The sequence below is a fragment of the Pararge aegeria genome, chromosome 1, assembly GCF_905163445.1.
Source record: "Pararge aegeria chromosome 1, ilParAegt1.1, whole genome shotgun sequence".
NCBI lineage: Eukaryota > Metazoa > Arthropoda > Insecta > Lepidoptera > Nymphalidae > Pararge > Pararge aegeria.
In genome coordinates this window covers 15634002-15650137 of record NC_053180.1, presented here as the reverse complement: position 1 = coordinate 15650137, position 16136 = coordinate 15634002, and the positions used below count along the sequence as shown (strand labels likewise).

At 33.8% G+C, this 16136-nt stretch overlaps 2 protein-coding genes across 4 annotated transcripts; one reads left to right on the top strand and one right to left on the bottom strand.

Annotated features, from left to right (window-relative positions):
* The first annotated feature begins 1796 nt into the window (after positions 1 to 1796).
* Positions 1797 to 5617, top strand: LOC120637518 (heme oxygenase 1). 2 transcript variants are annotated; one of them, XM_039909360.1, is made up of 5 exons: positions 1797 to 1844; positions 2238 to 2353; positions 2436 to 2568; positions 2853 to 3064; positions 3885 to 5617. In XM_039909360.1, the coding sequence occupies exons 2-5, from the start codon at positions 2254 to 2256 to the stop codon at positions 4172 to 4174; spliced, it is 735 nt and encodes a 244-aa protein (XP_039765294.1). In that variant the 5' UTR covers positions 1797 to 1844; positions 2238 to 2253; the 3' UTR covers positions 4175 to 5617. The 2 variants fall into 2 exon arrangements, with proteins under 2 accessions (XP_039765294.1, XP_039765293.1); XM_039909359.1 differs by having other exon boundaries at positions 1821 to 1917.
* A 131-nt stretch (positions 5618 to 5748) lies between these two features.
* LOC120637492 (maternal protein exuperantia) lies at positions 5749 to 15273 on the bottom strand. 2 transcript variants are annotated; one of them, XM_039909356.1, is made up of 10 exons: positions 15110 to 15273; positions 13638 to 13820; positions 11327 to 11479; positions 10519 to 10661; positions 9807 to 10012; positions 9194 to 9329; positions 8323 to 8471; positions 7421 to 7560; positions 6866 to 6962; positions 5749 to 6253 (listed from the first exon to the last, which is right to left on the bottom strand). In XM_039909356.1, the coding sequence occupies exons 2-10, from the start codon at positions 13794 to 13796 to the stop codon at positions 6198 to 6200; spliced, it is 1239 nt and encodes a 412-aa protein (XP_039765290.1). In that variant the 5' UTR covers positions 13797 to 13820; positions 15110 to 15273; the 3' UTR covers positions 5749 to 6197. The 2 variants fall into 2 exon arrangements, with proteins under 2 accessions (XP_039765290.1, XP_039765291.1); XM_039909357.1 differs by lacking the exon at positions 15110 to 15273 and adding an exon at positions 14826 to 14957.
* Positions 15274 to 16136: the final 863 nt, after the last annotated feature.

Here is a 16136-nt window from a genome sequence, read left to right as displayed (position 1 = left end):
AACTTACATTGACTTTTATAATATTAGTAGGGATAGGGATAGGGATAGGGATATAGTTTGTTAAGGATAAACATCAGTATAGAAATGTCAATCTTTCTATTGTACCCATGTTTTGATTTACAAATTATAACAAAAATCGGTTATTGTGACCAAACTATAACAGTTAGACAAAATATAGCGTCGCGGGCTTGTTTAAGTAATGATGATAACTTTATCATTAATAATAATCGCGGTGCACGCCAGTAAAGCTCCAAGTCAGCATGAATTTGTCCGTAATTTTTAACATATTTTGTTACATTTCTTTGTTGCACATGAAACAGGTAGAACAGGAACGCTTCTTTAGCCACCTGAAAAAAGTACTGAGTATTTTATCAGGTGGTAATAAAGTGCGTGCCTTTAATAGCTGGGTCATGTTCTTACTCATATACACTTTTGGCATTCTAAAGTGGACTCAAACTGAACTGGGCACCCTGGACTGTAAAGTTCGCAAACTGTTGACGGCTTACCGTATGCATCACCCACGTTCGTCTGTAATGATGTTGTACATCCCACGCAAGTGTCGAGGACGTGGTCTTCTGAATGCTAAGAAACTCCATAAACCAATTCAGATCGTGTGGCGGTATGGAAGAGTAAGGAGTTTAATGGCAGATTCTACAAGGCCCTGCCGGGGCCGAATGTAGATCAAATCGTATCTGTATCCTGGTTACAGTTCGGTGACCTATTTGGGAAATCCAAGGGTTTTGTCTGTGCAATTATGGACGAAGTCATCAAGACGAGAAACTACGGGAAACACATTATGAAAGATCGCACTCTAGACATACGACGAGCGTATCATCGCCCTGGGGAGTCCCTCATGCATATAGTTTCCGGGTGTTCTCATCTTGCTAACGGCGAATATTGCACAGACATAATCAAGTAGCCCGAATAATTCAAAACAAAAATCAACAACTTGCTCTTCGGTATGGCCTTATCGATTTTGAGATGCCTTACTATAGGTACAACCTAGCGTCTTGAAAATAGCAGTGCATTGCTCTACTGGGATCGATCGATTATCAATGACAGGTAGATAGATATTACAGCTAATAGACCTGATATAGTGCTAGTCGATCGATCAGTGCGCCGTGCAATAATTGTAGACATTACTATTCCACATGACGATAATCTGGTGAAAGCTGAAAAGGAAAAAGTATCTAAATACTTGGACCTTGCTCACGAGATTACCGTCACGCCATGTGGAATGTTGACTCGACAGTTATTGTTCCGATCGTCGTTTCAGTCAATGGTCTTCTCGCGAAAAGCTTTGACCAACATCTTAAGAAGCTTTCGCTTGGTTGTTGCATCAAGGGTCGGATACAGAAGGCAGTAATCCTTGAAACGGCGCTTATTGTGAGGAGGTTCCTCACTCTGGAGCCCTGACCGCCGGTTGCTTGGGCATTCAAAAGCCCCGCAAGCGCAGGGTGGTTTTTTTTCTTATAAATTGTTAATAGTGTTTTTTGTTTTTGTAAGCATTGTTACGAATTAAAAAAAAAAAAAACAATAAATGATAGAATAATTAAAGTATAATAATATAATATAATTAAAGAAAAGATTAAGATAGTATAACAGAGGTCTGTGCTTCAGATACATAATATCGTATAAACAAGAAAAGAACAGTGATTATTTCACTGACCTCTATAATACTTTATACTACGCTTATAGTATAATAGAGCCCAGTGAATTATTTAGTACCTTAATAATCTGTGCATTTCAGTTTTGACATTGAAATTTTAAATTGTATGGAGGGTAGAGGTATTAAATTGCTCTGGAAAGTGGAGACTAGAGTCACTGGACAGTGGACTGGATAGGTACATATTATAAATTATAATTATTTGTTTACTGGTCAGGGTCTGTGATTATAATAATTTTTCATAAAGATAGGTAAATGACAATCATTTTTAATTTTGTTTCTAGACAGAGAAAAGTAAAATTGGTCCACTCATCATTCAGTCATCATTGTGCAGATTGTTTTTGTGGAACTTTTTTTAAATGGATATTTTTATTATAGAGTGTTTATTGATAGATCTTATTGCGACAGTATATCATATTAAATCAATGATTGTACCTAGTCTTTCTTTGAGTCTGACCACGCCACGGAGAATACGAATGGCTCCTATGAATATAATTTTTGTGTTAATTAGGTAATAAACGTGTCCGTAAATAATACCGATCCTAATAAATATTTTTTATAATTCTCGCAGTGAGCTTAAAGATAACATGTCTTACAACGAAGAGTTATTTACTACGCGTATGAGAAAAGCGACTAGGAAAGTTCATTCAGTGAGCGATGCCTTAATAAACGCGAAATTCGCCTTTTGTAAGTTGTTACGTTTACTCAATTAAATACTCAAAAATAAATTTGTCAATGCGAATCTTATCTTATTTTAATTTTCTTTCAGCTCTAAGAGATGAAACAGTGTGGGGTGGAGGCTTATTTGTCTTTTACCACATCTTCGCTTTCCTTGAAGATGCCAAAAATAGATTAAACATGCCAGCCTTTGATAAACTCTTTGTTCACAAAATTTTATTTAGGTAGGTTTGCTAGTAACAAATCAATGGGTTCATATTGTTGCTTTGCCAAGCTCTCTCTGGGACAAAATTTGATAATTTTGCTACATATATTTATCTTTTTTATGTTCCAACTGCAGCAATTTCGTTTTAAATAATATTAACTATTTTTTGATTTCTTGTGTTTAATGTATCAATGAATAACTCTTCTGCAAATTATTGTTTAAAATTACAACTTAACTGCCTCAGTTTTATAAGCGCTAGAACTGATCAACTTAATAAGCTTTTCAAATTTAATATTCTTTCAGAAAACAGGCATTTGAGGAAGACCTTTGCCACTATCTGGGACCAAATTGGAAATCTTTGCCTAAATCTCTTGCCTTAGAGAACTATCTTGAACACTTGCAGAACCTTGAGCGAGAAAATCCACAGCTGCTTATGGCATACGTTTATCATCTATACCTTGGGTTGCTAAGTGGAGGTCAAATTTTAGCTAAAAAAAGAAATGTGTTTGGTGAAAGTAAGTCAAAAATATATCAGAATTCTTTTTTAGAGTTGAATTTTTTCAGTGCATATGTGAATTGCCGCTATAGCAACAATTAATGAAATCCAGTCAACTATGAGTCAGACTCTCATAAGAAAGTTGTATCTCATGAAACACAATAGGTAGAGAATTGAAATTCTCAGTGTCTTCATGACGATTTCTATTATAAAAACATACAGAACAACAACAATAAGAAATAATAAAAATCAAGCAAATGCAAGTTGGATTCGCACAGAAGGTTTTAAAAGTATAGAAAACAAAAACTTTATTGCAACACAACACAATAAAAAACTTCCAAAAATTAACAAATTTCGATTTATGTAAATTAAGCTTATTATGCTATACTCCGCGAAAAGCAGGAGAATCTGTATAGTGTAATTGATAATCTCTTTAATCCTTATACTCCACACCAAATAGATCTTCAGTCATGTACCCTCTATGCACGTTTCGCTCCGAAATTGGAGCATCCTTAGGAGATATTTAGGAACTTGTGTAGACTTTACAATGAATAATTGATTTGGTTTATATCCAAAATTTTGATTTTTCTGCTGACGGATAAACAGACACATATTTCCTGAAATTTCCATAGAAGTTTGAAACATGATGTGGAAGGTCCTTGACGCAAGAGAAACGCGAGCGTCCGCTCGTCGTCTGTACCCCTAACTAAAAGACAGCCATAATAGCTCTGGGGCCCTGGATGTTGCGTGCATCTGCGTGTGTGGGCTGTTTCAAATGTTAATTCATAGTTTCCCAACTGCTGTAATATATTAACTCTGGTACAACTTTTCTTTTGCAGATAATCATGATCAAGTGAAGTACATCGACAAAGTAACTGATTTTACTGGAGCAGATATACCACAGATGAAAATTGATTTCCGACAAGCAATGAACGAAATAGCAAGCAGTATGTCTGAAGATGAAAAGCAGGCCTTTATAGAGGAGAGCAATCAAGTCTTTTTGATGAACAATTTGATAGTTAACTCTGTTGGGGGACAGAATAAAGTTTTATACAACATGTTGTATAAAACTTCAGCTGTTTTTCTAGTCATAGCTGGTGTTATATTGGCTTATAGATACCATAAGTGAGAATTTTTTTAGTTGTGAACTCTCACAATTAATGTTAAAGAGTATTTGAGATTAGTATTTTTTAATAATTTCAATATTTGGTAACAGTAAAAATAGCAAAGAAAAATAAATGTATTTATATCCATTATGTAGATGGGTAATTAATGTACCCAAGAACATCGGTAATGTAGATATTTGATTTAGTTGTGTGTGCTACTAGCAGCACTTTGTTTTCGATCATTTGCAGGTTGACATGGAAATACTGCACAATTAGTTATCTGGTAGTCCACCAGATTTGACATATTTTTTTTTTATTATTCCTATATTTATGTATGGAACACTTAAGTGTAATAATTTGAATAATATAGAACAATATACATATTTTAAAACTTGTTACCAATAAAAGACAGGCTGATAAAAATTTAGTTTTTTTTTTGAAGACCCAATGTTTTTATCAGATTTGGCTTTTATAAGGTTTTGAATTTATGTAAAATTGCGAACAGGAAGCAAGATATAACATTTTGCTTAAGCATACCTTCAAATTTTAATAGTGCCAAGAGTCAAATTAGCTTGAATAACCAAATACAGAATATGCATTGTTTAACAGGTTGGTAGTTGTTAAAGATTTTAAACTAAGATTTTAGTATTTAACCAATATTTCTTAAACATCCTGTCTGTATTTCTTTAAAAGTCCCATTGTGACCACAATCTGCATCATGCAACTGGGACAAAATATCAACAAATCCAAACTGAGTGAGACATGAGAGATGAGGGCTCTTCTTAATCAGCAAACTGAAAGACTAAGGATCAGTACCATTATGTAATAGTAGTCTCAACACATCAAAGCTTGTTGCTTGTGTTCCTAGTACACGTGCCAATTAGTATGGTCTGTATAGTTTCTTCCTTCTTCAGCATTCTGTATTTTCAACACAACCTACCTACAAATAAAAAGTGAATATTAATTGTCTAGGTCAATCTCTTGACTCTTGTCAAATGTGATTCAGCCAAGAGCTGTTTATAAAATAATATTAATCTCAACCAGTATCCATTAGAAATGAAGCAAGAACACAAGCACCCCAAATATCCATCTGACTAATAAAGGAGATGTTATTTATTGGCCTGAAACTCCCAGCAAGCACTCCCATGCAGGTGTAAAATTGTTTTGTTTCATAGGTATGCGTTTTTTAAATGGGAATTTAAAATAAACAAAATTTTAGACTTACATATTTATTAGAGATCTGAACAAAATAAGAAATTAAATTATATGTACAGTCTATGTTAAAACTAACTAAATTAGACGTAAGTTAATAGGTACACACTTTCTTCATTGTATGATAACGAAACTTAATCTTACAGAAGGAATTGTTCTATGGCAAAAGATAATGACATGCGACAGCTAATTAGTATAGAAAAAAATGCATTATTCAGAATATTATGCAAAATGGTGAAAAGAAAAAAAAAACGTTTAAATATTGGATGTAAAAATCAGTCCATCCATTCCATGTGATTGCACACATTAAAAAAAATAAATAAACACTTTATTTTTAAAAATAATAAATAAAGAGTACTACAAATTGTACTTCTATTTAAAAGTCCAGTAGTAACATAATAATAAATATTCTCTCTATATCAGTGACATATATAAAATATTATGATGCTTTGCAACACCACCAGCCTTGTCCACTGACAACGGCTTCAGGCTTATTACATTACACAAAAGTGTGAAAAACTTCCTTAAAACACTGAGTTGCTAAGGCACTCAACTACAGTTATCGTTTACAATAATTAACCTCTATCCACGTATATATAAAAACTTTTATGCGTGAAGCCAACAAATAAAACTGGAAGGTTAACAACTAAATAAAAATAAAACTTGTAACTCATTCACCGATGCTTGCAAAACAAACCTCTTTCAATTCCAAAGGAGACTTAAACCTAAATGTATAATACGAATAAATGTTTAGTCACATTCTATGGCTCCGTTACAGTACTAAACGATAGTATGTGAGAAAGTGTAAGCTTTGAGTTCAACTCGCGGGCAGCGCTAGTTGACCGCAGCCACTACTTCGCTTGGCTCTGTTTTAACTTCTTGCTTTATTTCTGAAACAATTATTTAAATTTTAATATTTTGAAGCACAGTTGTATCAAGAGTTTTTTTTTTGTAAGATAAAGCATAAATATTTCACGCACCAGTAATTTGGCTATCCCAAATAAAAAACATATTTTCACATCTCATTTTGTTGGCGCTCGTTCTTTATGTCGGATGAGACACCATATTCACACAACAAAAAATAATTAACTGTAAGCTGTTCATGATTTAGGCTACTATCGTAGAGTCGATCTTTATATATATATATATATATATATATATATATATAAAGATCGACTCGATAATATTCGATATAAAGTCATAACTATTAGTTTGATTTGTAAAATTGATCATTGAATTGTGATTGGAATCGCGTCGACACCTACAACTTTTATGTTGGTTTTTTTTGACTAGCTCATAAGTGCAGTTGACATTGTCTGCTGGGAAATCTTTTTAAGGGATTCCCATATTCCAGACGACACCCTGCAATAGCTGGATCTTTTCACTTGATCTTTTAATGAGAGGTCTAGCTCTAGAACCACATAAAAAATTCTGACTTTTAGCAACTTCGGATTCCAACATCTATCAGTTTCAAATCTGTGAGATGACTATTAAATTTTTACCATTATTAGTCTTATTGGGTGAGTTTTGAGTGGATGTCTGTTGGGACTCGCTTGTGCTGCCATCTGCTTCCCCAGTCTCTCCCGTTGAAGATGTGGGCTGTAAGTTGTGGAAACAAATATATAATAAGTTCAGACGTAGGTAAACCAAACATACTGGTAAAATAACCCCTAAAATTTTTGTTGAACAAACTGTATAAGATTTATACACTTCGTTCTTTGATGATGTTTTCGAGTTATCACAGATATGACAATAAAATGAAACCTTGAGTTAAAGCTTAAATTCTTCCATTCTCTTCAGGCAGCTTCATGGGCTGAGCTGGCAGGAAGGGATAGCAACTCTGACAAGAGTTAAATAAATTTCACTTTACTTTAAACATAGTAAGTGTTTCAATATTCAACTCTTTCAGACAACCCTCAAGCTAGGAAGATATTCATTAGTAAGTGCTTAAGTGTAAATAAACTACACCAAATTAAAATGATGATAATACTTTGATCTTACAAGAAATAAAAAGATGAAGATTTGTGTAAAAAAACTTTTGTACTTTTATAACTTACCCTAGGCTTGCGATTTGCTGTTGGCTGCAAAACAATAGGTTGCTTGTTGGGGTCAAAGTGGCAGTCGAAGATTGTAAGTAGTTCCTGAATGTCTTCAGATTTTGCCGAAATTGTAAGATTCTTCAATAATTTTTCTATACCTGAAAATGAATACACAAAATGTTATTTCTTTTTAGACAAGTCAATTACATGAGAAGATCTTTGTGTGCTCTTCACAAGTTTCTATATTACTAAATTACAACAGCAGCTGAAAATGAGCAATACTCCAAGCATGGCTCTCTCCATTGCCAACTGAGTAACTTTGAGCAGAGACTCATAAGCGTTATCATGTTGAAAAAAGGCTTTTTTTTTTGCCGGCTCTTCTTGAATCATCTCGAATCTCCCTTCCAAACTGGAGGTAGAGTCACAACAAACAGAACTTTACGTTTTAAAAGTACTTGTAGACTAGGCTTACTTGAAATAAATGAATTTTGAATCATGTTTCAGAGCCATACGTAACGCACATTGTTTTAGTGTTTACATGCACTGAGGTAAAAAATACCTCAGAGTTTATAGGTTTGATATACGACGTGTAAGAGAATCACGAAATAATATTGAAGGATGCATAAGTATATTTCATAAGGAATCACTGTGTAAAAATATCGAAGCAAAAGAAGCATATTTATTTTTCATATTGAAGATAATAAACCAACATGCACAAATATTGTGGCTGTATCTGATTTCTTTCAGTAAAAGCAATGGCAGTCGATTACTCAATAACTACTAAGTTTTCGGTTTCAGAGATAAGTTTTAGAGATAGTACATAATGTACCTTTAAAGCCTGTGAAGTATTATTTTGTTTTTCATTTACTCATTGTATATACTTAAAGATAGTTTGAAACTTGGGATAAACGGACGCGCACCATCGCAGTTTTGGTCATCCCACGCGTCCTTGACCTGGTCGTACAGCAACCCGGCGTCCGCCAGCAGCCGCCGTAGCTGTGTCACGCGCTTGCGTTCTGGCCGCGGCTGACGCAGAAGGGGGGCGAACACCGGCCGGAAAGTGTTCTGTCTGTTGGCCAAAAACATTCGTTTTTTTTTCCTCTGAATCGCCTTATGTCGTGTACCTCTGCTTATGCTTTATGGTTTCATCGCCATAATTAGTGAAATAATAGTTTGGTGCAAATTGTAGTGCAAAGGCGCTCGCTCAAGTATCTGAGGCTAGTTAAAAAACTAGTTCTTGTTTGATTTAGGCACAGCCCTTAGCATAAGCAAGTATGTTTGTTTATTTTTATGTCTAGACACGCGGTAGCCCAGTTTACAAAAAGGTAATGAACATAAAATCTATTAAGAATAACAAACATTTTAATCCTGTACTTTTTATAAATTCTTATGCATTGTTATTTCAATAAAAAAAAAAATTATTTGGATTTGAAATATGTTCTAAGCAATGCAAGCAATTTTTATCAATGCGAAGTTAATTGCTGAGCTTCAATTGAACCTAAGTTTACTACTTTATGTAAATAATTCAAGTGTTCAAATTTAAAAAGGTATAATTTTAAAAAGCTGACATTATTGTAGCAAGAAATTGTTTTATAAAATAACTCTTCTGCTTAATTAAATATATGGATTATTTATAGACCTTGTACACCCATTTAGAACTGAATGCTTTTGTAGGCGGCTAATTAAATAACTGCATGATATTAATTGTGAACTTGTCCCCCATTTTTGTTTTTTATGGGGATTATCAGTTTTACTGCCATTTTTCTGCCGCTAATGACTAGATATGCTTACCTCTCTAATAATTTCTTTAAACTAGCGAGAGCTTCCAGCTCCGTATGAACAGGCCGCGCCCATAGTCGCGCTGTCTCCACCATATCCTTGCTTGCAGTTGTCCCTTCGCCTCCCGCTCCTACTTCCTGCTGCTCTCCTAGTAACATTATTCACTTTTCACATCTCCGATACTGCATTATTCAACGAGGTGGTCACGAACCAGTTTTCTTAAAACGTATTTAATTTCTGAAATCCTTATACCCTAATAAAAGGAAAGTGTTGTAAAATACCTTCAAATTATTCAGATGAAATAAATCGGAGGACTTACTACCTTAAGCAGTATTGTTATAACGTTGTTTCAGAAATTTCTTACTTTTACATCAAGGTATGTCGAAAAAAAGTAATTTTAAGATAACTATTTTAAGTTATAGTAATAGTGCCCCAGTCCTGTAAAATGGATGTGAATCCTAAGTCACTTTCTTATTTTTTCATTAAGAATTTCTGCCAGATCTTTAGGTGGTGTAAATAGATTATACTGATTATTAAAATTTAACTCAACTGAAGGAGCAAACTAACTAATGGGAATATGCAACACTTATGGGACTATTTTATACATTAAATATGGCACTCTTACCTTGTGCTAGATGTTCGACAATCATATACGCCGCAGAGGCCCTATCGAGAGCGCTATCCACCGACAGGGTGTCCGCGTCTAGCAACACTCGCGCCAAAACTCGAAGGGACACCGACTTTACCGTGGCCTTACATTTATCCGCCGCCAGTGCGTAGCTGTCGGTGAAACCGGCCACTATCGACTTGAAGCGGTCCAGCAGCTTATACCTGGAAAATATGATTTAATTGTTATTTATATAATGATATCAGCAATTAAAGTAGGTGTAAATGTTATGTGTCTTGTCGCGAGGCTACCTAGAATAAAAAATACTTTACACTAAAGGGCTGTAGTTAAGTATATTGCACGTATATCGCACTAGGCCCTTTTACTTGGCGTACTAGCTGTTGATATTTTTAATTGTTTTACAAATCGTATTATTTGGAATTTTTGATCAACTTAGATAGCTCAGGCACTTAACTTAGCTCTCTGCAGACTCTTAGTGATCACTTGCTCAATGATGACTAGTTTTGCAATTACAACTAGTCTACCCCAGTAAGTGATTATCTCAGGTCTAAAGTAGTGATGACTTTAGATCTAAGATAATTCAATTTAAATAAAATATTAGAACTTTTAGTGGTCCCTATAATACTTTGGGAATTTTTTCCTTAAAAGACACTATAATGTATTCTGAAAACCAGGTTTGGTACAAAATGATTAAAATGCAAGAAGTTACCGAGTGAAAGCTTCCAATAGCATGGTTGGGCTGAGACGGCGCGGCTCGTGGTAAATGAGTATGACGCTGCCATCTCCCTTTTCCTTTTCCAACCAGTCCAGAAAGTCTGTCAGTGCTGATATTTCAGATTTAGTTTTCAATATCTAAGAGATAAATATAAATATTTAAAAAAGATAAAATCCCTTGTCAAGTGCATCACAGAACACTTAAAGAGTCCCACAGACATACAAATAATAACGAAAGTCTCTTTACTGTGAACCACAATCACAATTTACTAGAAACAAAGTAGTTTTTACAGTTCACTTTTCGAGGAGCTTAGAAATATGGAAGTAGTCTAAGTAGTAATCAGAAACTTGTAGTGTACAAGCTACTTCAGTACTCTAGAATTTTCAATTTTTTTTTTATCACTTCTATATGAGTACAGGGAGAAACAAATAAAGTAATCTGCAAAGGTTGGAAACAGTAGTGAAAACTTAAAACATCGGAGTTTCTGATTAAAAAAACGTGTGTACTTATGTGCGTATTAACTTCTTTGGCGTAACAAAATTTTATCATCCGCCTTATACTACGTTTGTAGAAATTTATAGTATATGTAGGTATTTAATACATTGAAAATATTTTATTATAACAAAAAAGTTGACTATAGCTTACTTCAGGGTGTTGGTTTTGTGACGGCGTGCGCGCGCATCGTAAAAATTGACTCTCATCATTTTTCCCTAACGCGCCCAAAGAAGTATAACTTCAAAAACACACACTTTTTAATAAAATATAGGCAAAAGCAATATAATTGTTATGCGAGAAAATTTACCTTATGAGTATTAGTATCCTTCAACATGCGATAGCGGCCAACGGTGACCACCCTCACATTGTGGCGTCTTCGCGCACCGGGGTTCAAGTCGCCATAAGGCATTATGTACTGGGAGTACGTCTGCTTCGGCGTGTACGCTGCTATCTGACATATCTACGAAAAAAAAAACGTTTTTCACAACATTTTTTTTTAACCAACTATGCGAATGTTCTTCAGTTCCTAGACGTATTTTATTACACTCAAACTGTTCAGCTCATACAGTCATGGGAGTTTCATACTCATAATCTATGTTTTTTTTCCCAAACACTAAACAAAACACTTTTATTACAGCTCAACTCTTATTACTCTTATGATAACTCACCATAAACTAGACTGTGAGATGGTAATAACAAAAAATAACCTGGCTAAGTTTGTTGTGGGCTCTTCTTAGACCAGGGCGCGTTTGAAACGCTCCTAACTTTAGTTTTAAGTTAACAAATGCAGTTATCACCATCACTAACATTAGTGTAACATTTAAATTTATGAACGCTTCATAAGTGCCCGTAATAAGGTCTACATGAATAAAACATTTTTTTATTTGAATTTGATTAATTTACATTAAGAAAAAAAACATTTTGGTTAAGTTTTTTTAATCACCCAATAGTTAACTGAGTCTGAACTATTTATTTGAACAAATGGTTTAACTAGGTACATAGTTAAGTAACATAATATAGTGGTGATAGTTTCTTCTCAGAACATGCAATTTATTGTAACACATATCTGTTATTTTAAATTGACAAATATAATTATCCTCATTAGAATAATGGAAAAATATAGTGCTGATTGTAGAAGAATTGTGGAACTGATTAAAACTTTGCAGTACATACCTAGTATAGCCATTTAAATAAGTGCCATAACAATATAATAACAAATAATAATGCCTATATTAAAAAACAGTTTGCTGGACCAATTTTTATCACAGTAGTCAATCATTAATACAAGCAAGTGGGTCACCGGATGTTAAGTGAGACCACACCAGCCATGAAAATACCTAGCAACAGAGGAGCCACAAATAAGTTGCTTACTTTTAAGTTATACATAGTTTAATTGTAGTTTTTAAGGAACTCATAAGATTGCAGATTGTTCTACAATTTGCAAGTTTGTCCTAGAATTGATCTGGTATTGCAAATAGTAGATGAATACCAGGCATTCAGATTGTGAGGATGGAAATAGTTTCTACAGTGTGGGGTGCAGTCAGACAGTGAACAAGGTTAAATTCTTCAGAACACTCTCTATTATAAAATTGGTAAAACACACAAAGACAGCTTAAATATTTTTGGTGCCTCAGGGAATCCAAGCTTCTAGTCAATTTAGGATTTTCAAGAAGTCAAACAACCAGCTTTTGTATCCAATCAAATGGAAGGAGTTGGTAAGGAAGTGCCCCAGCCCAAAGATGTGAGCAATGCTCCATATGAGGTCTTACTTGCACTTTATAAAGCTGTAGTCTATGCTTTGGTGCAAAGTAATGTTTTGCACTGTTGGGCACACCAAGCTTTGTGGAAGCTAGTTAAGCTTTACCTTTGAAATAAGCACGGAATTGGCCTGCATTTAAGATGTTCACACTCAATGCTATTAGAAGTAGTGAGGTGAGTGTTCTGTAAGTGAGGTGCGGTCATGAACATGTTTTTTTTTTAGCTATAAATGTGTAACTTGAGTCTTTTTGGGGTTCAATTGCAAAATGCACCCCTTTCGGACACTTAAAAAAATATTTCAATTACAACTTAATAACACCAAAATTTGCTTAGGAAACATATTTACAAAAATATAGTAAGTATGCTCAACCCATAAATTAATGAAATCTATGTCTCCCTCAGACCATAGACCATCACTATTATGAATGTTTGAATAAATATATTTTATTACAAGAGTACAGATTATGCTATTATGCACAAAAGAAAAACTAGAAATATCTGAAGAGGTTTGTTTACATTGACTTCAATTTTAAAGGTATCTTATTGTTTGAAAAATGATTAAGTTTAAAGTAGGTATTGTGTGTGACAGGCACTTGTAACTTGATGAACGATAAGAATATCCCTGGAAGTAATACTTACTTCAACAATGGCCCCTACAATTAGTACTAAATTTGTTAGCCTGTGTTAAATATAACTTAATAAATACAGCAAAGGCTTGGTGTAGATATGCAGTTTGTAGTTAAAATACATTTATTTTTTAGCCGTATGATTTTATTAAATTAGACTGAATGATAAAATCAAATGTTACTGTGTGATTATATACTTGAATAACAACATCTTTGGAAGAATAACTAACTTACTTCATCAATTAGTCTGCGTCCAGTGGTATCCATATCCCATCCAACCAGGGAATACTTGCCTGGTGGCAAGCCTACAGGCTTCTCAGCTAAAGCAGGAAGAACTTCAGTGGGAACTTCTGTCCCACTGCCATTCAACTTTTCTGTTGATACCATTGCCATGAAAACTGTGATGATTGACTGAAGCTATTAAGAGAAAAAGAGATAATATGATGGGGTGCAATGTGAAATAATCTACCCATTAGAATAAAATACCCACTGTTATTGAATTATAGTGTACACTAAGATGAACATTAACAACTAAATAGAGTGTAGTAAATCAATAATTGCCTGTATATGAAAATTTCAAAATTAAATCCTTCTGTATATCATACCTTTAGGAAATCAGATTAACAAGATGGAGTGTTATTGCATGTATACCCAAGCCAATTAATTGCCAATCAAGTCTATTCTCAAAATAAATCAATAAACCATAATGTGTTTGTGGTCTAATAATATATAACAAGCATGTCTAAGGAAAGGATCTTAAGGTCCTGAAATGGATTTCCATGCCCAAAATTCATTTATTTCAAGTAGGCCCAGTTTATAAGCACTTTTGAAACGTCAAGTAGGTCAGTTTGTAGTGACTCTACCACCAACTCAGAAGGCAAAACATTGGTGATTGGGTATTTTGGCAAAAGAATTTTTATTACCAGCCTGAGGTTAGAATATTGGTGTTATTTCACTCCCTAGCCACAAGAAGCACTACCAGTCATCTAATCAAAAACAAGTAGCCATTATCAATAAAGGGTATAAAAAACAGTATGGTAGATCTTTTCTCAAAATCGATGTTATGGTGGCTTAAAACAAACATAAATAGACTAAGGATGCTGAATAAATTAAATAAAAAAAATTAAATTAATCTTTTCTTTTTATTACAAAATGGTGTCTTTCAATTCTCTAATTCAGCATTTACCTGCCCTTTAATAACAAAATTTTATGACTATTTATAAAATATTTGTAATTTTATATATTTCTAATAAATACATACGGTAGGTAAATAATACGGTAGGTAATAATAGTTTATAAACATCGATCTTACAGTTTATATGCGGAAAACTTAGATATTACTGATTCGGGTCGTTGTATATGCACAAATTTCAGAATATTGAATAAGTTTAGAACGTTTACTGTAATGAAGAATTTAACAACCTTAAAACAATGATGTCACGCCGCGCCGCTAGGGAAAACAAGCGCCCGAAAATAAATCGATCACGGGTAATCATATGACATTTACTACTCTCAATACTGTCCGAAAATAAATAAAATAAGTTCAATCACTTTAGCTAAAGCAGGATATTCAATGACATTAATAAAATAGATCTAAACAACCGATTTATTGGTTAAAAAATAAAATATAGCACACGTGGCGGTCTTTCATCTACAGACATTTTGCCCCACCCCAGCATGTCAAAATAATAAAAAAAATAACTTACTTTAAATAGGATGATCTTGTTCTCGGATTTTTTATAAATTGAATTCTTCTAAGAAATATTCTCTAAGAAGTCGAACGCAACATGCAAAGTAGAATAATTGCAAAAAATATCACAAATCTCAGCACGTGTGCGGCGAATGAGAACTGAGAAAAACGCAATAGTGATTGAAAATTTGTTATTTGAGTTATCTTAAAATCGATAAATTGAAACATCGGAAAAATAACAGTAACAGATTATTTTTCGTTCACATTCATATAACTAAAATATAAAAAATAATACTAATTATTATATCTCTTTTTTTATCTTACAGATATTCCTGTTGCATTTTAATATATTTACCGATGAATGTGTTGTTACGGTATTTGTCAAGATGATACAAACACTACCAACATTAAGCTGTCTATTCTGTTTAACACAAATCTAAAAACTTAAACCTAAGGACTATGCCACGCTTAAACAATTTATTTAATATTTTAACTTCTTGACTTGAACTAAATTATTCTATTAAACTAGTGCTATCTTTTTGTAGCAATGACACAATGAAACTAACGGTACCTACGAGCTCTACCATAGTAGCTACGTCAGTATTACCGATTTTATTTTCATATTAGCATGTAGTAGCAATGCTAGTTGCAAAACCGTAGCTCTTTTATCTGAGGCTAAAAGGCGGCTCTGCCCTGTAGTGGCCAAGTAGGCCGATAGTTAGTAGGTATACTGTACGTAGTATTCATATGACTATAATAATATAAAGCTTCGACCAACATCTTAAGAAGCTTTCGCTTGGTTGTTTGATCAAGGATCGGATACAGAAGTCAGTAGTCCTTGAAACAGCGCGTATTGTGAGGCGGTTCCTCACTCTGGAGCCCTGACCGCCGGTTGCTTGGGAATTCAAAAGCCCCGCAAGCGGAAGGTGGATGTTTTTTTTTTTAAATTTGTAATAGTGTTTTTTTTTTAAGCATTGTTAAGAATTTAAAAAAAATCAAAAAAATAAATGATAGACATACACGATTAATATTAATCTGTGGAT

Coding starts and splice junctions, on each gene's coding strand:
- LOC120637518 (XM_039909360.1), top strand. CDS start 2,254: ATGTCTTACAACGAAGAGTTATTTACTACGCGTATGAGAAAAGCGACT. Junction 2,354..2,435: donor AAACGCGAAATTCGCCTTTT/GTAAGTTGTTAC, acceptor ATTTTCTTTCAG/CTCTAAGAGATGAAACAGTG. Junction 2,569..2,852: donor GTTCACAAAATTTTATTTAG/GTAGGTTTGCTA, acceptor ATATTCTTTCAG/AAAACAGGCATTTGAGGAAG.
- LOC120637492 (XM_039909356.1), bottom strand. CDS start 13,796: ATGGCAATGGTATCAACAGAAAAGTTGAATGGCAGTGGGACAGAAGTT. Junction 10,013..10,518: donor CTATTGGAAGCTTTCACTCG/GTAACTTCTTGC, acceptor CATATTTTCCAG/GTATAAGCTGCTGGACCGCT. Junction 7,561..8,322: donor GGATGACCAAAACTGCGATG/GTGCGCGTCCGT, acceptor ATTCATTTTCAG/GTATAGAAAAATTATTGAAG.